The sequence below is a fragment of the Medicago sativa genome, chromosome 6 (genome assembly GCF_051527215.1).
Source record: "Medicago sativa cultivar Bolivia chromosome 6, Bolivia_mono, whole genome shotgun sequence".
NCBI lineage: Eukaryota > Viridiplantae > Streptophyta > Magnoliopsida > Fabales > Fabaceae > Medicago > Medicago sativa.
The window spans coordinates 85508790-85532771 of record NC_140754.1 but is presented as its reverse complement, the minus strand read 5'-3'; the positions used below and the strand labels follow the sequence as shown (position 1 = coordinate 85532771).

At 33.3% G+C, this 23982-nt stretch overlaps 3 protein-coding genes across 6 annotated transcripts; 1 reads left to right on the top strand and 2 right to left on the bottom strand.

Moving 5' to 3' along the window:
• The first annotated feature begins 8229 nt into the window (after nucleotides 1-8229).
• Nucleotides 8230-13863, top strand: LOC146917671 (Per1-like family protein). The gene is made up of 5 exons (XM_085719493.1): nucleotides 8230-8439; nucleotides 10990-11251; nucleotides 11529-11725; nucleotides 12631-12818; nucleotides 13369-13863. The coding sequence occupies exons 1-5, from the start codon at nucleotides 8345-8347 to the stop codon at nucleotides 13653-13655; spliced, it is 1029 nt and encodes a 342-aa protein (XP_085575619.1). The 5' UTR covers nucleotides 8230-8344; the 3' UTR covers nucleotides 13656-13863.
• Nucleotides 13864-14800: 937 nt separating this feature from the next.
• Nucleotides 14801-18496, bottom strand: LOC146917670 (uncharacterized). Of its 4 annotated transcripts, XM_085719495.1 has the most exons (6): nucleotides 17912-18496; nucleotides 17561-17638; nucleotides 17263-17383; nucleotides 16870-17166; nucleotides 16411-16699; nucleotides 14801-15393 (listed from the first exon to the last, which is right to left on the bottom strand). In XM_085719495.1, coding segments are annotated over exons 1-5 (516 nt in total). In that variant the 5' UTR covers nucleotides 17914-18496; the 3' UTR covers nucleotides 14801-15393; nucleotides 16411-16681. The 4 variants fall into 4 exon arrangements, 3 of the variants coding, with proteins under 3 accessions (XP_085575621.1, XP_085575620.1, XP_085575622.1); XM_085719494.1 differs by having other exon boundaries at nucleotides 17561-18496; XM_085719496.1 differs by having other exon boundaries at nucleotides 16870-17100; nucleotides 17561-18494.
• Nucleotides 18497-18716: 220 nt separating this feature from the next.
• On the bottom strand, nucleotides 18717-22010 carry LOC146917669 (cathecol O-methyltransferase 1-like). Its single transcript, XM_085719492.1, has 4 exons — nucleotides 21519-22010; nucleotides 20321-20631; nucleotides 19529-19593; nucleotides 18717-19229 (listed from the first exon to the last, which is right to left on the bottom strand). The coding sequence occupies exons 1-4, from the start codon at nucleotides 21989-21991 to the stop codon at nucleotides 18933-18935; spliced, it is 1146 nt and encodes a 381-aa protein (XP_085575618.1). The 5' UTR covers nucleotides 21992-22010; the 3' UTR covers nucleotides 18717-18932.
• Nucleotides 22011-23982: the final 1972 nt, after the last annotated feature.

Here is a 23982-nt window from a genome sequence, read left to right as displayed (position 1 = left end):
CTACGGTGCAGTAGTTAACCGCACAGTTGTAGCTGGGCTTGTTTTATCCTGGAGGCGGCGTGGTTGATAGTCTACCTTGCACAATTTTAGGTAGTGCCACGAAACGTCTTAAAGAGAGCGACCTGGTCGTGACTCAACCTATTAACAACTTCGGTAGATAATAGAATTTGGAAATCCAAATACAACAGTTTGGAAATCCAAAAACAACAATTTTAAGACGTTTCGATTTGCAATGTCTACCGAAGAAGTTACTTATTGAGGTTCAATTGTCCCTAAATATATTAAGGATAAATCAAGCTATAGAAATACATCTTTCAACTGAAACAATGAAGTGTATGTTGTTATAACAACAACACTAAGAAATTCACAATACGGTTCTGTGAATAAATAACCTTAATTGGTACATGAATAGAACCCCCGAATGTTGATGCATCGTTTCTAATTTTCTATTGAATCTTTGATGATTGACAAAGACAAACATTTAACGTAACACAGGGCTGATCGAGTAGGATAAAACTAATTGTCAAGGATTGGGAAATTTTGTACGGTGCATTGACAAATGAAAAAGGATGCTACGGTTCTAATTGAAAGATGAGTGTACATTGTTAGAATCAATGTGTGCCTGCTCTGCCAAAATTGCTTCAGTTCAGCACGTGCACTAAATAAATTTCTTTTGGTAAATGAAAGCTACAACATATATTATATTTATGTTATCGATTAAAACCATGTGCTAGAGCATCAATTTTGGCAGACGGATATAAATTTGAGCACTCAATTATTTTAGGATCTTAATCCTATAAGAACAGGTCTAGTGACTTGTACTCTATGCATTCTTATGAGAAAAGACTGCACTTTGATGACATGATCAAAATTAAATTCTGCTTCTATTTTATTAGTTGTGTGATTTTAATATTTGACATGTGAACAAGCTTTTAATTTTAAATTTGAGTAACTTGGATTTAATTCCAACGTTATATGATTAGACAATTTTATTTATTGCAGTCAAGATATATGAACCAAAAGTTCATATAAATCAGAATTTAGAGAATATGAATCTCTAAACATAATAAATTATGATATGTGTGAATTTGATGACACATAAACTAGAAATGATAAAATGATATTTTATCATATTTATTGATGACTGCAAATTTTGAAAAATAAAATTGATATGCTTGATATGTTCAATTTCTTTAACGAAAATTGAAATTTATAAAGTACCCAAGTCTAAGAACAAAAATTCCAATTAAGAAATTTTTGAAGAAAAGACAATCCAACTTGTCTTATTTTTTGAACTTGGGATTGTCTGACATAAGTTCGGACTTTGAACCCAAGAGAGTTAAACTCACTAGTAGAGCCTATGAATGTGTATTCATCGGGTATGCGATAAATAACGAAGCATATAGGTTTTAGGACCTAAATGTTAAAGTGATCATAGAATTAAAAGATGCTGATTTCTATGAAGTAAGTACCCCTGTAAATTAAAGAATAGTGGGGGCACTAGTGGGGGTAAACTAAATTCCCTTTTTAAAAATTAAGAACTAGTGGGGGCACTATATCTAATCACATTCATGTAATTAGAAATAGTTATGAAAACATCATATGAGATGTTATAGAACCTCAAGGAGGTAAGAAAGCTAAAATTGCTAAAGAGTATGAACTTGGTTTATACATTAGAAGAAGATTCATTAAGCCTTAAAATTGCTAAAGAGTATGAACTTGGTTTATACATTAGAAGAAGATTCATTAAGCCTTAAAGAAGTTATATCCTCATTGGATGCTAAATTATGGCAAAAAGCAATAAACGATGAAATGAATCTTCTAGAGTCTAACAAAACATGACACTTGGTTGACTTGTCTCATAGTTGCAAAATCAATCGGTTGTATTTGGATTTTGGAAAAAGGAACTAAAACCTGATGGTACGGTTGATGAATACAAGGCTCTCCTTGTAGTCAAAGGTTTTAGACAAAGAGAAAAATATAGACTTCTTCGACATTCATTCACCAGTCACGAAAATCATATCCATAAGAGTACTAGTCCCTTTAGCCGCCGTTCATAACTCGATAGTACTCCAAATGGATGTGAAAGTTGCCTCTTTTTATGGTGAACTAGAAGAAGAAATCTATATGAAACAACCTGAAAGTTTTGCGATTCATGGACAAGAAAACAAGGTCTGTAAGTTAGATAATTATTTGTATGGTCTAAAATAAACTCTTAAGGAATGACATGAAAAATTTGACATTCTAATGCTATCGAATGAGTATAAAGTGAATGAAAGTGACAAATAATATTTGCACGATCATAAGTCTCTATAAAGACGACTTGCTCATATTTGATTTAAAGATTCATGTTATGAATTATGTGAAATCATTGTTGATCAATAACATTGATAAGAAAGACCTAGACAAAGTTGAAGTAATTCTTGGTTTCAAGATTACTAGATCAGAAAAGAGAACTTTTTTGATAAATCTCACAAAGTTGAGAAGATCTTAAGGAAATATTATTATTTCACCGTAAACTTGCAATCATATATTATGATCCAAGTGTAAGAACACTTGAGATGGAGTTAGAAAAACAAATGTGAGCATCATTGGCAATACTTAGGCATGCCACTGAATGTATTAGACCCGACATTGCTAATGTCGTGAAACTCTTGTGCAAGTTTACTAGTAGACGGATGAGAAGCATTACCATGCTATAGAAAGAGTCATGAGGTGCCTTAAGAAAACTATGACTCTAAGATTACTTCACTAGGAGTAACCTATTGTACTTAAATGGTACAAGATATAAAATAGAACATCTTTCAGATGAATATTTAGCGACTAGTGTTTGTATATTGAGCATCACTAGAGGAGTTGTTTGTTGAAACAAATGATATTGACTCAGTCCACTATGGAATGAATCTGAGATGAGAACACTAGAGAAAACTAGTGAAGAAGCAAGTTGATAAGATACTTGCTAGTTGAAATCCCTTAGTGGATAAAACCGGTTCCAGAAGTGTTAATTTATTGTGATAGTCTGCAGCTATTACAAAATTGAGAATCGTTACCACAATGGTAAGAGGCGATTATTAAGGCACGAACACATAGAGAAATAGAGAGCTAGCTACTCTCAAAAGGAACGGTTAAAGTAGATCATGTACGTACTGATAAAGAATTAGTTAATCCTTTGACGAAAGGAATTACTAAAAAGAAAGTCCTAAACACATCCAATAGGATGGGACTAATGCCCAAAGGTCACAAGTGATGGTAACCCGACCTACATGACTGGAGATCCCAAGAAATAGGTTCAATGGGTAATAACAAGTCACAAGTGATAGAACATGCTATGTTAAAGGTAAGAAAGCATGATTCCTGCAGCGATAGAAGGATGAGATAATAGAAACTCTTAATGAGATCTATACTCTATTTGGAGTGGAGTACATAGCTACAGGAGTACTCTTGATAGACTCACCTATACGAATGTGGAACTAAGGGCCGGTTCCTATGGAATTCGGGGCAGAATACCTAGAGCGTTCGTTAAAACCGGGATACACGTGCAAGGCCATAAACGCACGGGCTTTTAGAATACACCTTATGAAAAGGTTTGTGTGTGGGTTCTATGTCTGAGATAGAGTTCAATGCTGTAAGCAACTCTTGTTAATCAGAATTTTACTCGCTATGCAGAGGTTCAAGTTGTAGGCGACACCTTTGTTTACTAGCAAATTTTATGGAGACGTTTTTGACGTTATTTCTGAAACCATTTTTTAAATTCAAGTGGGGGATTGTTGGAACATGTGTGGAAATTGAGTAAAAAAAGACTAAACACAAATTCCCATGTCGGGTAGAACTAGTGTTGTGTGAATTGAAAAAAGTGGAAGTCCCACATCGGATGGAACACACACATTAGTAGTGTTTATATAGTGGGGGTGTACCTCTAATTAATGGGGGGTACATAAGCACTAGAGAAAAAATATATATTGATATATATTTTATTATTTGGAAATGATAAATTAAATAATTAATTTAATCATTATTAGAAAGCGCTTTCTTAGTCCCCAAGTTTTGCTAAAATATTTTGGTACATAATATGATATATTTTTGTACTAAATTTAATATATTTTAGTACTCAATTAAGATATTTTTGTACTAGATCTAATATGTGAATTACTTAATCGCAAAGTAATATGTTACTTGTTCCCAAAGTTTCTCATATTACTTGTTCCCAAAGTTTCTCACTTATTAGTTGTGAATTTTCTCTATAAATAGAGAGCTCACACAGTGCATTCCACACACCAAAAAGAATTTCATTGAGTTGTCGGGAATTCTTTTCTTCTCTTCTCCCTCCGACTTGTGTTAACAAGTTTCTTCTGCTTCTACTCCTTTCTGTCCCTTTCGGTTTCAAATAGAGCGGTTACGTACCGTATCGAGTGGCTTCAATCAATCGATTGAACCATATTTTAAGAGTGTTCTTAAGATCATAGTCCCTTTTTCGGTTTAATGTCCCTTCGGAATTAAGAGTGATCTTAAGTTCATAGTCCCTTTCGATAATATAAGTCCCTTCGGAATAAAGAGTACTATTAAGATCATAGTCCCTTTCGTAATAATAATGTCCCGTCGGAATTATGAATGATCTTAACAGTATATAAATTATTTAAATATTTTTCTGTTTGAGGAGAAATGGTGGTATCACCATATTTTGAGTGGTCGTAGTACCATATTGAAAGTTTGGAGAACTTAAAGTTAGAATGGTGGAAACACCATATTTGAGTGGTCTTAACACCATATAGAATGGTAATAATACCATATTAAATTGGTTTCAGTATTAATGAGTGGTCTTAGTACCATATTTGAAGGTGTAATTCTCGAACGGTTTTCTACGGTGCAGTAGTTAACCGCACAGTTGTAGCTGGGCTTGTTTTATCTTGGAGGCGGCGTGGTTGATAGTCTACCTTGCACAATTTTGGGTAGTGCCACGAAACGTCTTAAAGAGAGCGACCTGGTCGTGACTCAACCTAGTAACAACTTCGGTAGATAATAGAATTTGGAAATCCAAATACAACAGTTTGGAAATCCAAAAACAACAGTTTCCACCTGTGATGGATGGAACAATGGATAAACTTAAAATTTATGTGTTACAGGTTGCAGCAGGCATAGGAGTATTCCATCTCTCAAGTTGGGTTCATTAGAAGAACTCGATCTTTCAGTTTGTGATAGTTTCGAGAGTTTTCCACCTGTGGAGGATGGATCGCTGGATAAACTTAAAATCTCAAATGTTTCATTTTGCCATAAGCTTAGGAGTATTCCACCTCTCAAGTTGGGTTCGCTACAAGAACTTGATATTTCATGTTGTGATGTCTCAAAATTTCCACCCGTGGTGGATGGGTTGCTCGATAAACTTAAAATCTTAAGAGTTGCATGGTTCGCAAACTTAGTACTATTCTACCTCTCAAATTGGGTTTTCTAGAAGAACTTGATCTTTCATACAGTGATAATCTTTCATATGTGGTGCATATGTTTCTGGACGATAAACTTAAAAACTTAAGATTTACAAGTCGCAACATGTTGAGCAGTATTCCTTCTCTCAAGTTGGCATCACCGAAACACCTTAATATTTCATATTGTGATAGTGTTGACAATTATTCATGAATAATAAGAGAGATGTAAAATATGTCACAACTTCATTTGTTCTATGTAACTTTGGAATTGTTCTGTTGCCAAGTAGTACTGCTGTGATGCCAGAACTTATAAGCTTGCCATGGTGAAAGGGGGATTTCTATTCCTAAAACAGGAAAAGGGGGTGAAGAAAATATGAGTTCAATGCCCTCTTCAAAAGTAGAATTTTTTTCATCTCCTATATTGCAACCTTTCAAATGAATCTATGGCAATAGTTCGCAATTGATTTGCTAATGTAATGTGAAGGAATTATACCTATGTCATAGTAAAACACTTTTTCTTTTCTATAAGGATAATATGTAAAATAGGCTTTTCGTTAACTTTTGTTTTTAGAAATGTTTGTGGCAGATTGGATCTGCAAAAAATTGATTTCTGCTGGAGATATTTTATATTATGGTTGGTCTCTTTCTTTTTAGTGTCAACTAGATATCTGTGTATATCTCTCAAAAAAAAAAAAACTAGATATCTGTGTATAAATAAACTTATATACAATGAAGCACCGATTTAGTCTCTGGATACGACTTTGACACTTTATCGGACATTGAATATGTTTTTAATCTGAGGTGTCGGTATTGCATAGTTTTTATTACACCTATCACAAAAGTTTTGCTTTTGCAAAATATAATTATGAACAATGTGGATTTTGTTGAGATTAGTATATTTTGAGTAGTTGTTTAAATTTTGTTGAGATGAATTAGTATATTCTGAATTAGTTCTTTTTTTTTTTTTTGGTACAATATTCCGAGTTATTTTTAACCATAGTCACTTAATTCTTTTGATATGTTGCGGACCACGAAATGTTACACGCGTATCGGTTCGTCATATTTTGTGAATTAGTTTTTACAAATTCTATTATAATCTCTCAAAATCTGCGAATGGAGCTAAGTGAGGATTGAAAAAAGAGGAATATAAGGTTGAGGAGGAGATAAAAGATAAAGAAAAACCTTCTACGGTGAAAATAAATTTTGCATATAATCTCTTTAAAGTTTGGAGAAAAATAACGTCTTTTGCAAAATAACACTTTACTAAATTTTCCCGGGAATAAAAAGATAGAAATATGTATGCCTATGTTTGTTACACGTTTACTAAATTTTATTCCTGGGTATAAAACGTTCATGGGAATAGAAAAATTTTCCCAAAGAAAAGGGTGGGAATAAAGTTCCCATGAAGATGAGAATAATTTCATATGTAATTGCCTATTATAATTCCTATTTTTATGGTTTCCGGGAAGAGGAGAGATATATTGACTCCAAGAGTAAGTTAATAGACTTACTCCAAATCATTGCCATCCATTTTGTTTTAATCTAACCGTCTTAATTAATTATTTGCTTGTGCACCTAAAAAATTCCACACCTAATCAACCAATGGATTGTTCCTTCCGCCTCTTTCAATTCTTCTGCAACCAAGGCAATTCTTTCCAATCCATACCTTCATACAAAAACATTATGCTACTAAACAATGGAGATTAATACTGTTTCACATACCTTTCTGATCGATTCAATGTTGTATTTTAATTGCTTCAATCAACCAATTTATTTCTTAAAATTTTATTATTGTTATCCATTTCTAAAATTTTATTGTTGTTATCTATTTCAACCTTACCGATCAATTGTTAATCTATTTCAATCTTTCCAAATATGTACCATACTCAACCAATTCATTCGTTCTTAATCAATTGCTTCGATCAACCAATCTATTTCAATTGCTACCCTAATTCTGACATTTAAATTAATTGTTTTTTTGAAGATTTCTCAGTATTTCAATTATAATGTAAACGCTGGAATAAACTTTTTTGAGATTTATCAAAGTTTGAAAAAATTGAAGTCATTCCAAGATTACTATGATTTGTCCAAGCAAATTGATTTCTAATCATGAAATGCAGTTTGGAAACCGGCTTTCAATCAATTATTTGGGAATTAAAAAATTAAAAAAAATGTTTTTAGGAGGAAGAAAGCATACGGGATGTTCACGGAATGAGCAAATAAAGCAATACTTAAAACCATTAGATTAAAATGAATTGATGGCAAGGATTTGGAGTAAGACTATATACTTACTCTTGGAGTCAATATATCCCTCCTCTTCCGGGAATATTATAATGTTAAACAAACATCTTTTTTCTATAAACCTTGGAATAAAATTCCCATCTTAAAGTTCCAAGGAATGTTATTCCTAGGAATAAATTTGGTAAACTTGAAACAAACACACAGTTATAAAAAGGAAAAAAAAGTGAATATAAAAAAAGATTTTGGTAAGTGGTTGCACTTGACTATTATAATTCTTTTACTTTTTTTAACTATTAATTAATTTTACTACCTAGTTCTCTCCCATATAAATTAATTATTTTTAATTAATAATTGTGCAAAACACTTTAAAAAAAAAAATCTTTAATTTTCGAAAAAAATTACAAACATATATATATATATATATATTATTTTTTAAATTGTCTCAAAGAAAATAGGAGTAAACCGTTTGTAAAAAAAAACACATTAGTAGACCGTGTGGTTCACGAATGAACCATCCGGTTGGGGTCACAGATCTTCCACCTAACTCCCCATCTTCTCCATTCTACACAGCAACGCCGTTAACAACTTCTCCTTCAAGATCGTCACAATGCTATTAACACCCCATCTATTCACCATCTTTGCAAAACCATCGTTTCACTGAACACATCAACAAACTCTTCTTCTTGATGGATACATTCGTTTTTGCTTTCTTTTTAGTGCTTTCTTGTTTGAGTGTTATCGTAATTGATGCTAGTCCTGGTGATGCTGATCCTCTTTACAGGTAATATCTTTTCCTTTTTCTTCAAATTCATTCGTTTTCCATTTCACCTTAATTTTTGTTTATAATCGAAGGTTCTAAGATTCTGATATGAGAATTTTTCGACTTTGTAGAATTCATTTATTAAATGTGAATGTTTTAATTTTTTATAACTTACTATCAAGATAAGAATTATCGTCACCGAACAATTGAACACATCTGGTTCTTTTTTTTTTTTTTTGTGGTGTCGGGGTTTGAACCCCAAACCTTGCATATATTATGCATTGTCCTTACCAACTGAGCTAAGTTCACAGGGACACACATCTAGTTCTCTAGTTCGGGTAAGAGATCTCTTTCAGTTTAACCAGAGTAAACGAGTTCGAGTGAATGGAGCAGTGTTAAATCTCTTGAGAAAGAGTTTTGACCGACTTAGGATTAGTTTTTGTAGTTACGCGCAGATATAAATGTTTTACACAAACAAAAAAAGTTTAACACCTTTGGCCATGTTTGGTTACAGCTTGTAGTACAAATGGTTATCTTGGTAAAAGCTTATGTATAAGCTTGCGTAAGCTATCTCTATTGGAGTTCTTTTTGTATATGCATGAAAATAAGCTGTTTTCGTAAACAATTTTGGAGAACTTGTGAAAATAAGCTGAAAAAACTTACCACACTTGGATTGGCTTCATGGTGTTGGCTTGGGACCTACCTTAGAGTGTGCTCCTCCTCTAGGTCTTAGTTACAAGAGAGATAACTGTTTTACAAAAACAAAAAAAGTTGAACATCTTTGGCCTTGTTTGGATACACAGCTTATATCACAAGGGCTTTTCTTGATAAAAGCTTATGTATAAGCTTACGTAAACTAAGAATGGAGAACTATAAGCTTATGTATAACATCTTTGGATTGTTTTTATATATGCTATAAGTTGTTTTCATAAACTATTTTGGAGAACTTATGAAAATAAGCTGAAAAAGCTTATGGAAAATGTCATAAGTTGTTTTATAAGTAGTCCCAAATAGTATCACAAAATGTATGCCAATAGATAAACTTAAATAAGCCAATCTAAGAATGGGACAGTTGAATCTGATGCTATTGAACTTCGTTTCATCTTATGGGGGTTCATTCAGTTTCTTCCTCTTTCTCATTCACGCTGCCTTTTTTTCATTTTTTGTTTCAATTTTTTAACCATTGTGGTAGTTTATTTTAGTTTTCCATAAATTTCAAGTGTCCAATTCGTTATTTTGAACACCCATTTAGCTAAATAGCTCTCATGTGATTGAATTGTCATCATTTACGTTACAAGTTTTGAACTTGGAAGGGAATAGTAGTACCCATTATAGTAGAGTTAGGCTCTGTTTGGACAAACAACTTTATTAAGCTCTTATAGCATAAGCACTTATCATATAAGTGTTTATGTATACAGTGTTCCTATAACAAAAGATAAAATAAAATTTATTTTTCAATAATTATCATAGCATAAGCACTTATATTTGTATTTAACTTTAGTAAGCTCTTATAACATAAACACTTATCATAACGTTTTAAGATTGTGATTTGACAATTTTGGCCTTTAGTATATGGACTTTGCATAATTTGTGGTTAGTGGCTACTATTTAACTTATAATTTCTTTCAGCTTTTATTAATGTTATTGTGCAAAGCATCATTTTGCTCCCTAGATGTATGAGACGCGCTTTCTCTATAGATATGTATTGAAATTGCAAACACATCCCTCAAGTCTCTTTTGTTAATAATTTTATGGATTGACCAACGAAAAATACATTCTTGGACTAAGCTGACTACCTAAAAACAGATTTGAGTACCAAAATGACTAATAAAAGGATGTGTTTGCAACTTTGATACATTTAAAGACCAATTTGACAGTGGGTTACTCTTCCAGGGCCAAATGCTGCTGATTACCACAATGAAAAAACTGTCATTTCAGTCCTTCAATGTGTCAAGTGCTATCACTTTAGTCCCTAAATTATCCCAGTTACAAAAAGTCCCTGAATGAATCTGTCTCTCGTTAGTCAACATGGTTCTTGAATGTGTTTCTTTTGGTCATGGAATGTGTATTTCATTAGTCAGTTTGGTCCATCAAATTACTAACACAACATATACTAGATATATTTGTAATTTGATTGGTGGTGATTTAAGGATCAACAGGACTTTCACTCTTACCAAAATGGTATATTTAATTGATTGATCCTGAAAATGCAGTACTATACTACTAGTAGTAGTGTGTCTTACCATGATTAGTCTACAAGCATACACAATCCTGATGCCTCCTTCTATATACATTCACTATGGGCCTATTATCCTAAGTTGATAGCAACATCATAATAACAACAAGGCTTTGTCACTAGGTGAGATTAGCTACATAGATGATGTCTTTCCGAGTGGTGCATCACTTGTTACCTTTTGTTCCTTTTTTTTGTGTTTTCTTTATTTTAGAACAAAAGAAAGCATCATTATGTACAAATTTTCTAACTCACTGCTTCCTTTATGATTTCAGTGAGATTTTTTATTTTTGGATTTCCCCACTTTATTTTTCTTTTTTGTTTGCTTTGGATATCAGGGGTTGTATAAGACAATGCGAGGAAACAGGATGTGTTGGCCCAAAATGCTTTCCACAATGTACTTTTTCATCAGATGGAGAACTTGTTGGCCGTCCATGGTACATGCAAGAACCACTATATTTACAGTGGAAAAAATGGGATTGTCTAAGTGACTGTCGATACCACTGCATGCTTGATAGAGAGAAAGAAAAAGAATTACTTAACCTTGACCCTGTCAAGTATCATGGTAAATGGCCATTCAAGCGTATTTTTGGGATGCAGGTTTGTAGTCATGCACCTTATGTTTTCATTTGGTGTCTGTTATGTGTCCGTAGAAGCTATGCAGTGTCGTTCAAATTTTGCTACACTACAGCATTATAGAACTGATATTGCTGCTATTTGCAATAATTTGCACTAAATTGTATATCAGATCAATATCGGTTTGTTCAAACACCGCTATGTTGTAGAGTTATAGCTGCTATTTGACAATACTGGTTTAGTGACTACAAAACCTTTTGTTTAAACTTATAGAACTGATGTGTTGTATCCTTTTATTTAGGAGCCTGCTTCTGTGGCTTTCTCAGCTCTCAATCTTGCAATGCATTTTCATGGCTGGGTCTCCTTTTTCATTCTTTTGTATTATAAACTTCCTCTAAGAGATGGGAAGAAGGCATATTATGAGTATGCTAGTTTGTGGCATATGTACGCGTTCTTTTCACTCAACTCTTGGCTCTGGAGTGCTGTTTTCCACAGTAGGTAAGTTACATATGCATATATTTTCAGTATTTTGTATTCATTCTAAATATTTGTGTTTAGCTTGTCATTTTGATTTGGTTATTCTAAGACTCTGATTGATTTTAGGTAGTGTCAATGGGTGTCTAGGTTTTTTGTTGTTGAGGTGATACCTTTTAGTTCCTATATGGAAGTTTGAAGTTAGATGATGTCACTGAAATTACGAATTATTAATGCAGAAACTATTTCGTATGTTAATTTTTAGTCCCTTGGCACATTAAAATTTATTAATGATTGTTTTTGCTTTGAAAATTAAAGGCCTCACTTAAAATTAGTGTCGCGCTAGGTTAGTCAATCCGGGATAGCAGTGCGGTGTGGCCGACCCCAAAAGTGGGTTAGTGGGTAGCAGGATCGCCGAGATCGATAATTTTTTGGACAAATTACATGAATAATATAAAGTATAAACAACCAACCATATAGTTAATATAAAATTAAACAAATAACTCAAAACTCATGAAACATTCATAAACAAAAACACAAGTCTTAATCAAAACACTCAAGCATTCACAAGTCTTAATCAAAACATTACATCCAATTTCAAATACCAACAAAAGTCAAGGATTGGTCGGGATCGCGTCCGTCGCGGTTTTCCTCTAGGCTGATCCGCTCCTCTGGGATCGCACCGGGATTGGCCGGGATTGACTACCTAGGTGTCCTGTAGACAATTAATATATATGGTTAAATTTAGTCAATGCTAATGCTGACAGTGTTCCCAACTATGTTAATGCTCCTAGCATATTCAAGAAATTATCTCTTTTAAAATTCAATCTGAATCGTGAGAAACAAACGAAACATGTCTCATTATCTGTTGAGTATGGCAATATATTAAGCTTAAACTTTCAATGTTTCTTTCTCCTATTGTCCTGCAGAGATGTCGATCTAACAGAGAAACTAGACTACTCATCTGCAGTGATTCTCCTTGGATACTCCCTCATTTTAGCCATCTTACGATCCTTCAATATTAGGGATGAGGCTACCAGAGTTATGGTTTCTGCCCCGTTGATTGCTTTTGTGATCACCCATGTAATGTACATCAACTTCTACAAACTAGATTATGGTATGTCCTTTCATATAATCTTTATATTGTGATTGGTGAGGCAGAGAATCGCATTTAGGATCAATGTAATCCTTGGGTAAAACGTATCTTAAGCGTTCTGTTTGTTATCTATGCCATTAACATCCGTGGTTTGTGCTTCTGTCACAAGATTATTAACAAGACTTTAAACTTATCATTTTGTGATCTACGCCGTCTGTTTCTTTTTAGTTGTCGCTTTCATGTTATTTACATATACCAAGAAAACCAATAAACTGTTAATTTTGATGAAATTATTTATCTTTTATTTTTAATAACACCCTTAACTATTTTTACTAACACCCTTAACTATTTATTATCTTAGTCTACCTAGTTCGCTCTTTGCAGTAAATAGTTAAAGGTATTATTGAAAAAATAATAGTTTAATGTCGCATTGAACTTTGAAAACAACAAATAACTAGAAATCAAATTCTTTTACAAAAGCGACAATTAAAAGAGAACAGGAGTATCTATTTAGTTCTATTTATTTAATCATTCTGTGATGAGTTAAATGGCTCTCTATCGAATTGTACAGGGTGGAATATGATAGTTTGTGTAGTGATGGCCGTGGCTCAACTTACCATTTGGGCAGTTTGGGCTGGTGTTAGTTGTCATCCTTCACGATGGAAGTTATGGCTGGTTGTTGTTTCTGGCGGCCTCGCAATGCTCCTAGAAATATATGATTTCCCTCCTTATGAAGGACTTCTCGATGCACATGCAATTTGGCATGCCACAACTATTCCCTTAACATACATTTGGTGGAGTTTTATCAGGGATGATGCTGAGTTTAGAACAGCTAAATTTCTTAAAAAGGCCAAGTAGCTTACTTGTAAGTGCTTATTTATGTGTCATCATTATAGATTTTAGATGCTCAGTTTTGTATTCTATTTGGGTGATTGATGGTTGACATTTTTTACTGTTCTTGTCGATAGTTCAGAAGATCATTTCATATACTCCCATTTATTTTCAGCTTTTTTAGATGTATACAAATCTTACTTTTAGTAATTGTTTAATGATTCTGTTCTGATTATGTGTTTACCTTGCAGCTGTGTTGTTTTGATTTTGACACTTCAAATCGATAAACCTTGTGGTAACCTAACTGAATGAGTTTAAATTTTATAAGTGTAGTTTGGTTTTAGGGCAGATTCTAAAGTGAGCCAATTCAGTTTGTGGTTCACCATGGATTAACATGCAGTTTTATTGTTACTGTATTTTTTTAGGCCTTTAATGCAAAACAAATTTGTAATAGTTGATCCTTGATATGCAAAACAAAGACTCCAGAGCTAGTTTTTTTCTCTCTCAGTTTTTAACCTTTTCTTAGATTAGTCCAAACCTTCATTGGTGATTTTTATCACGTGGTTAAAACTTGTTGCTGAGGATTTTGCTAAGCAGCCATGAGCCAATGATACTGTCAAGAGTCTGAGGTCACTAGTTTTTTACTGTCACTAGACTTTTCACCCGTGCTGCCGGACGGGTCATATATAGTTCAAAACATTACCTGCACTTTTTTATTAAAAAAATATAGGTGCGAAATATCATAAGGTCTGTCTACAAAACTCATGTTATACGTATATACGATAATTTGTTTAGTATAAATAAGCTTTTACCTATCAGTAATTTTTTTTTTAAATGAGCCTATATGACTCTGTAAGTTTGATTGCAATTTAAGATATAATAGATACTTGAAATAAATGATTACACCAGTGTCAACATGATTGAATTATAAAGCTGCCAATTAATACATACTTGGAATGAGAATTATAACACCAGCGTATGTGTCAACATGGTTGGATTAGAAAGCTGCCAAGAAGAAACCGCATTGTTGACACCGTATTTTCAATACAATGCAAGATCAAATTTTTCCTAAACATATCTTGAAGGAGTTTCAAGTGTGCAGTGGCCTTTATTTGTATAACTACATATTTTTTAAACCATAAACATCTGGATTGAGATAAAAAAAATAGCAATAGTAATATCAAGATAACTAACTCAATACAATTCCAACACATAATGAGCCAATACATTTGTTGTAATAGTCCAGAAGGTTTCTGATATTATAATGCCAATACATTTGTTGAATTTAAAATATATGCGACTTATATATCATACATTAATGGATTAACAATTTAATATCACAGCTTCTCAAAGGATCCATTTACGATAGCAACTAAAATAGTCATTTACAGTTCAGCACCATTAAGGATAACTTAAAATCTGATGAATATCAGAACATCACTTACTTGCATCTTATTACAAATAGTTCATAACACAGGTTCTGCACAGAAACGGGACACAGCCCCACTAAAACTCCTAACAATTGGAGAACCAAAGTTGCTGCTCTAACAACTTAGCAAAGCTAGGCATGCTATGCGCCCTAACACAACCGCGCTAAACTACACCAAAAGGAGGCTACAACGTGGTTTTAGCAGCAAAACAGTACCCCAAAAAACAGACTGCAGAAAACAGCCAAGCTCCAAAGAAACACCAGTAAAAAAACCTGCCAACCGAAGCTCCCAAAAACAGAAAACAGATGACAGCAAAAACCAGCACATCAAAGTTCCTGTTGTGAATTGAATTAGAAATTTAAATTCTATAGAAATCAAACATAATTACTACAAAAAGTCTACCTAAATTTGATAAAATGAGTGAAAGAAAATAAGAATAAAAAAGACCTATCAAACACTTGGAATGAAAAGTAGCTTTCTTAAAAGGAAATGACGTGTAACTGATATAAAAATTGACAAAATGGTAGATGCACTATCTGCATAGCAAGAAAATTTCTCTCATGTTATACTAACCTATCTCATATGTAATAAGAATCTTCATTGTGAAACATATTACGTGTAATTTTTTACAGCTACAACATCGAATTAATTGTTACATGAATCAATCATTGTTGCATAGTGTGATTGATTTCATTACCAAAATTAGCAACAACGGTACTTGAATCTTAAGTCGCGGTCATGAGGTAACATCACAGCAAACCATATGACAGTGAAAGGTCAGCATCAATGAAAAAGAACAAAAACATAATGAAAGATCAAAGATAAAGTACGCGCACATCATTAACATAATGAAAGATCAAAGATAAAGTACGCGCACATCATTACAACTAAATATCAAATCAATGAGTTACATGTAATGATCTAAAAGCTCTGACATTTCTCAAAGTAACTTATCATGGATTACTATTAACTCTATTAAATTAGCAACTCAAGTTAATTACAATATTAGCATATATAAGTTTTGCACAAACAACCACATGATGCAATAACCAATAGCACCGAGAAGAATAAACCAAAAGGTGAAAATCAGACCATTGAAAACAATAAAATCAATAACAATTCAAATACCAAAGACGCGACATAGAATATTCTGAAAATAAAAAGAAACAAACATGTTTTTGCAAAGACAGCCCCAAACAATTTATCAATCTAATGAGGAATGTTATTTATAAGATCTAAAAAAAAGAAAAAACAACAAAGCAGCAAGAACAGACAAAACCAAACAAAAATAAATGATTCAGCTGCTCTCAAGAATGATCTGATACGATATGAGGATCAGAGCTAAGCGTTACCTCAACTTTCGAATCTGAATCGTCGCTGAAATGCTATACTGAAGCATGAAAGAATCGAGAAGCTCTGCAATTGCCTCATTCATTGGAGAAGAGTAACCCATCATAACAGGTTTGCCTCGTTGTAGCTACCGCAACTCATAACTATGTACCAGCCGCTGAGTTCACCACCGCCACCTTGGAAAAAACACTTGTCCTAGCAACATCTTTCTCTGGTAACCTTGACAGAATGTGATGAAGAATTATTTTCGGCAGGCTTGATAATTGATCTTCCTCAAGCTCCATGTATGTTCTGAAATCAACAACTTATGAAATTAAGGTTAGCTAGAAAGGGCTAAAGCGAATCATTTTACTTTTACTTGGATGGATCAAAGAGAGATTAAGAACAAAATTCAATCACTGACATAAAGTATTTCAGACACTATAGACTTTCCAGTTATATTATAATATAGGTAATGTTACCTCCACCCGCTTCACGGCATAGTTACGCCATCCATGCTTCAAGTTGCCATAAGTTATCTCAACTTTAAACAACATTTTTTTGTCTATGAACACATCCAGATCAGCAGGACTCTTCACCATTGTAATGTTGTGAAGAGTCACGAATTGATTCATCAGATTGGAATCATCAGATGTCCTTTTGACCGCATAGTTGCGCCAATTATGCATTAAGTTCCCATCCGTAATTTCAACCTTAAATAGCATCTGTTTTCCAACAAAAATATCCAATTCATTGGGATACTCGCTTGAGGGTTTACCCTGATCAAATGAAACACACTCCAAATTACTAACATGCATAAAAATACAATCATATCACAATAAAAAAAAGATATAACCAAAGTCCTCATAATTTACCTGACTGTTTGCCTCAATCAAATCTTGTACGCTCCTGTCCACATAGTTTTGCACGTTACGATCAAACAGAATGAACGTTGTCGAACCAGTGTTGTACATCACTTGAATGTGCACCTTGTACCTAAACCATTTGAGAAACCATTTAAATCTGAATCTGAAAATTATCTTATACGGTGGTATTGGTTAAAGTGATTCGAAATGTGACATGAGAAAATGAAGAGAAGAATAAAATATGCTTTGAAGAAGGCAAATTCACATGGAGAAATGGAATCAATGTACACAGAGAACTAAGAGGTACCTGTTGAAGAACTGAGTTTTCATGCTTAACCTAACAACGTCACATTTTACACTGTCAGTGCATAAAAACTCAATCCACCTGACGCCAAAAGGAGAGGACATTAGATTTAACGGCACAACCAGGAGGACCATAATCATAAAAACCAGCAACACCACGATAAATCTTAAACTACGGAATATAAACAAACGGCGTTCAAGCGTGATGTTAACAGATTGACGAAAAGCTTCACGCGAATAAAATCATTGTTAACGAATAAAATCATTTTTTTTATTGAATTAACAAACTACCATACAATTGATTGAGATGTATCGTATTGTTGTTGAATAATTCATTTCAATCTATCTGACTCACATTCGGCCTCCGAAATGCGCACACCATCAAGTGAAAGTCGCAGAGAACAGTTTCAGTTGCGACTCACGACTCAGAGCCATGGATCAGCCGTCAAGTTCAGCGCCACTGGAGTTGAAAAAGGGAGAAGCATGAGGATGGAAGGAAGATGAGCGAAATGGCGATCGAGTCGACGAAGGAAGGCGGCGATCGATGGTGGTGGCGGATAGGTGTGAGAGAAAAAAGGAAAGGAAATGGGAATGGAGATGGATGTCAATATGTGTGTATTGGAAAAAATGCAATGTTTTGTGTCATTGGTAAGGGGATAGATATTTTAGGCGGTGGTGGAGCTTGAGGAAGAGAGAAAGGGGTGCTGAATACAGAGGGAGAGAGGGAGAGAGAAAGCATTGGAAAAAACACGTTAGAAGGGAAAAGAAAGAGGCACACGTTTTTTAAGTATTGAGCAGTGTGCACAGTAATTGTCATGATTTACCTCATAATGAAAATGTGGAATTCAAATTTCAAATTTAGGAGCCAATTTAATTAAGCAACAGAGATTAATCTAACGGTTGGAATGATTTGGAGCCAAAAAAATTAGGTTAAGTAAGTGGGATTAAGGTTAGGATGACTGCTAGGATTAGATATAAAAGATGTGATGGAGAAGTTGTCTTTGATGATCTTGGCCTAGTAAGTTTTTGAAACACAATTTTTAAGAAAAAATCATTCAATTGCCTTGCTTGGAAAACACATCACGTAAACGATTTTATTGTAGCAATAATAGAAAAAGTAGCACTGGATTTTCTTGAAGAGGGAGAAAAAAGGACATATATTAAACAGAACAATCAAAACACAAGAATCACTATGATTGAAATATTACAACGTTCCTAAAACAAAAACAATAATCAAAATCCAAGAGTTGTTGTCACACCTAAACATTTAAGCGCTTGAGTATACTCCACCCATAAAAATTGTAGGAGAAACCATATTTCACAAAAAGTAGCACTACATAGTAGACAATTACAATTTCATATTGCAGTTTGTAGATTTACTTGAAGAACTCCATAATCCAAAAATTATAGATACAACATTCATATTTGATGCCACGAAATCCAGCTTTAGTTGCCATATCCATGAATTCCTGTTTAGTTCGCTCTTTGCCTTCTGAACAATGAGTCATCATGAGAATATCCATTTGAGAGAGAGATTTCCAAGCCACTTCATTCTTAGGCATACTAGGTAGAAGTGCCTCCAAAACTATCACCTTTCCATCTTCAGGAATAGCATCATAGCAATTCTTCATAAGTTTCAAACAACGTTGATGACTCCAATCATGAAGTATCCACTATATAAAATTTAGTCAAACTATTAATATAGTTATATACAGAGCATGGAAGATAGTTGCTCAAATTTTAATAACTAAATTACACAAATATCTGGTGTTAATGGATCGTGACTCTGACACACACATGCGCGCACACACATATAGTTAATATTTATAATTGAATTTTAAATATTTTTTCTTCTTTATAATTTTAACAATTTTTCCTTAAAATTAAATGTTTATCATTCGATCAAATTAGAGGTTATTTGTTCTCCTAGCTACCTTTCTACAACCATGAACAGCAAACCACATCTACTCACCTTCATAAAAATGGCATCACCATTGGGAACACTTTCAAACATATCTCCACCAATATGCTCCACTCCTGCCAATAATATAAGAATCTTTTACTTTTTAAAATACTTAAAAATGCACAACTGATATACATATTTACTATTAGGTTTAAATGTATATTCAATTCTTACAAATATATCACTTTTAATTTTTAGTTCTTGTAATTTATTTTAAAATTTTTGCAAATTTTTTGTTTTGTTTTTGTCCTTATTTTGTTTAAACCTCTCAAAATGTATTCATGTTTGAATGAGTACATGGAATATGTAGGTTCTTTGATTTTAGTCCCTCCAATACATACCACATAAGAGCTAAAAGGAATATTACACTCATTAAGAGAGGCTAAAACAAAATAATAAAAAAACAAAAATAAAGAAGTTGTACATTTACAATGATTAAAATGAAAACAAACATATTTATATAAACTAAAAGAAAAAAGTGGTATATTTAATAAAAAAAACATATATTTAGAAGAAAAAAATTGGTACAAATAATTAGATATTCATATTGGAGTGTCTAATATATTTTATTAAACAAAAATGGAGAATAAAAAATATATTTTATTAAAATTAACTAACCATAAAAAAGACTCATTGTTGCACCGGATCAATATTAAACAACTCAATTTATATTATTACAATCCCTCAAAAAAAAAATTATATTATTACAAATATAGAAACTATAAATTTTAAATCATTTTTAAATGCATCATGCATCAAAATAAACACACATGTATGTTTACGCACGTGTGAAGGTCATACCAGGATAGGAAGCAGCATTTTGTATGACATGAGGCAAGTCAAAATTGATACCCTGAATATGAGTGTATTTTGCAGTGATCATGTTAATGTTCATTCCAAGGCCACCACCTACATCCACAAGTCTTTTTACATCCCTAAAACCTTTGTAGGATTCAAGAACCTTTTTCATGACTATAGTTGTATGATTGCTCATCGCTGTATTGAGAATTTGATTGAACCTCAAGTCTAAGCTTGGATAATCAAAGAGATGGCTGCCATGAACCTTGTTAAATGGAGTACCTCCTTCCTCAATTGCAACTTTAAGATGGGACCTAATTAAAGATGAATATATTAAACAATAGTGTTCGACTCAAGAAATACTTACTTGGGGACAAACCTAAATCTAAAAGGTTTAGACGCACTCACACAATTGATGTTTTTTTTAAAGAATGACGTTGAATGATGTGACTTATTTAATTATCATTAAAATTTCATATTTGTTGTGGGTGTGCCCAAATAATTTTATTTGAATTTGTGTCTATGCAAGACTATCTTGTTCAACTCTTACTTATGTGTTTCTCAATACTTTAAAAAAGTTGTGTTATTTTGACAAGACTAATTTGATATCAAATTTTGAAAAGAAAAAAAAATTGAACATGATGCTACCATGAAATGTGGGTATGTATATCATCAAAATTTTCAATGATATGTCATATTTTTGTATTAATTTATTCAAAAATTAAAATAAATTTTGAATGAATTTTGCATATATGGTACCAACACCCAATCAAAATTCAAGATACCTAAAAATTTACCAAAAAATTTATAAATTTTTAACATAGTTTAAATATGTGGTTAATTATGTCTAGCAAATTATAGTTAAACAAATACAACGATTGTGAAGTATGAATCTTCTATATTTGAAAGTAAAAGAAATTGCCAATGAGTCAAACAATGTAATAATATTTGTGTACGTAATTTTTGGTCTCCGTTTAATTTTTAGTTTTATTTTCTCTTTAAACTTTGTCCTCTTTATACCAAAAAAAAAAAGAACTCTACAATTAGATTAGACCATTTCTCCCACAAATGCAACATTTAAAATAAAATTATAGTACGTAGTCCCCTAATTTTTTTTTAATAATAGTACGTATAACAAGTAGTAGTAGTAGTAGGGTAGGTATTTAAGATATATATGTGAGCAGAAGGAGTAATGACTGACCAGCTAGCTAATAAGATCTTATCAGTATTCAAGGCAATCAAGGGGCCTAATGAAACACCATCAGAATTAGGAGCAAAAAACTTTGCAACAGGAGTCATGCTATAGTGTCTCTTAAAGGAATTGAGGTGGTTTTGTTCATGAGGAAGGATAGAACAATTAAGCAGTAAGTGAGAGGCAAGAAGAGCAAGAATGCGATCTAACATTTTGAATGCTTCTGGGTTATTAATGTTGGAAAGACGGGACACGATGTCGTCAGCCGAGAGGTAAGCACCTTTACCAGCTTTCTGCAACACTTCAAAAACGCCAAGATCAATTGCAGATTGTAGTGCCATGGGAAGTGCAATAGAGATTGCAAGCTGCATTGCATACAAGAAGCTTTCTTCATCATCATCTTCTAATGTTTCTTGCTCTTCTCTTTTCTCTATGCTCCCACTCTCACAAATGAGATTCTTTGAATTAGAAAGGCTTGCCATATTCACTTGAATGTATCCTATCTCCCTATGTGGCTTTTATAGTTTCTAAATCCTCCAAATGCTTAATATATTATATTATCAAGTTAATTTATAGCCATTGATCCCTATTAACAATTGCTTATTTACAATTGTCATCATTGATCCATAATGTTATGGACCGGTCAAAGACCTAAGCCCAATTGCTTAGGCCCAATAACTTTTTCAGCCCAATTACCGCATTTGGAATTTTACTCGCAACGCACCCCCTCCTCGCGAGGGGGGTGCACGGAGCAACAGATACCAGTTCAGATGAACTCTAACGTCTCTTTCCCCATGTTCCCGTGAATCTATCCCCGGAGATTACACTTCCCACGATTTCGTAACTGCCGGGCACACGTGTGCCTTACAACGGTTCTGCAAACATCCACCACTATATAAAGGGGACTCCTCGCAGTCCCCAAGGGAGAATCTCTCTCATCTCTTAACCCCCCATTTCTGACCTCTACTGACTTGAGCGACGGAGTGTCTGCAAGTACACCCCCTCCCCCCGTTCCAATGCATAAACTGACGCATTTCCACCACCAGCAACCATCACATTCAATAGCATTGACAATCACCTTTTGATCAGGTACGATCATATAATGCTTAAACTCAACTAACAATGCAGATATTGTTAGGTTGAACACATTCATTCGAGTTTGAACTTGAAACATTACAGTTGTTAATGTGAGTTTTAGTAGTGATTGTTACTTTGTCTAAAAAAACATTATAATTACATAATGACGTATTATAACTTAAAACGGGTGCACAAAATATTAAGGAGAATGATTAATATAGCGAAAACTGAGCTAACGGAAATTTCACGACCGTTCATGCCAATGGCGGAGCCGGAAGTTTTAGATTGTGGGGGCAATATTCATACGCCGTAACACTAATATTACTTTTTTTTTTTTGTCAGGTAGCCTAGTGACTAGAATTCACCTTATAAGGTGAATAAGTGGAGTGTCCGGGGTTCGAACCCCGGCCCCTGCATATAATAATACATTGTCCTACCAACTGAGCTATGCTCACTGGACATAACACTAATATTACTATTTTACCAAAAAAATGAAAACTTATTATTTAGGTTTCTTTAAGATGAAAGTAAAATAAACATCTACTATTATACTCATAAAAACTAATTAAGATTGCATTGAAATATTAAATAATTGGATATATTTTAGTTTGGTAAGATGAGTGGCATATAGTTATTTTAGTACCATTATATACTAAATTGAAATTAATAATGTAGGTACATGTCCACACAAGGCTGTAAGTGGCTCCGGTTCAAACCATACATACCTTTATTGTAGCTGACCCATGTTGACAAGTGGGACCACTTTTTTTTTTATTGAAGCAATTTACAAGTCGTGAGACATTTGTTGGATATATTCTCGTGATATATAGCAATGCTAGAACGGAAGCAATGTGGTAAAAAATTAAAAGAAATTAATTAACGTTGCATTGAGAAGGTAAACATTCTTTTTGGATTTTTTTTTTTGCTAAAACAATAATGTTAGAACGGAGTAATAAAAGGATGAATAAATGTGATTTTTTTTAATATCAACCTCATTTTCAATAAAATATTCGGTTTAAATTTTGTAATAATCCATTCGTCTTGAAATATATGTCACTTTACCACATGCCACATAAATTAAGAAATGTTTTTATATTTGTATAAATTGTTCTAGTTATTTTATGTGCACAGGTTTTTATTATAAGTCACTAAGAGCAAAATGGTTACACGTTTCTTTCTTATGTTGAAAGAGAGGTGACATCTAGCCTACGATTATGGGTGGGAATAAGTTAAGCCGAGCTAAGCTTTGCAAGGCTTAAGCCTGGTCTGTCAATTTTTTTTTAAGGCTTAAGCCTGGCCTGCAGCCTGTTATAGGCCTGCCTTTTAGGTCTGAGTCTGGCTTTCTGAAAGCCTGTTACGACCTGCTAGCTTGTTTAAAAGCCTATCTCACATGAAC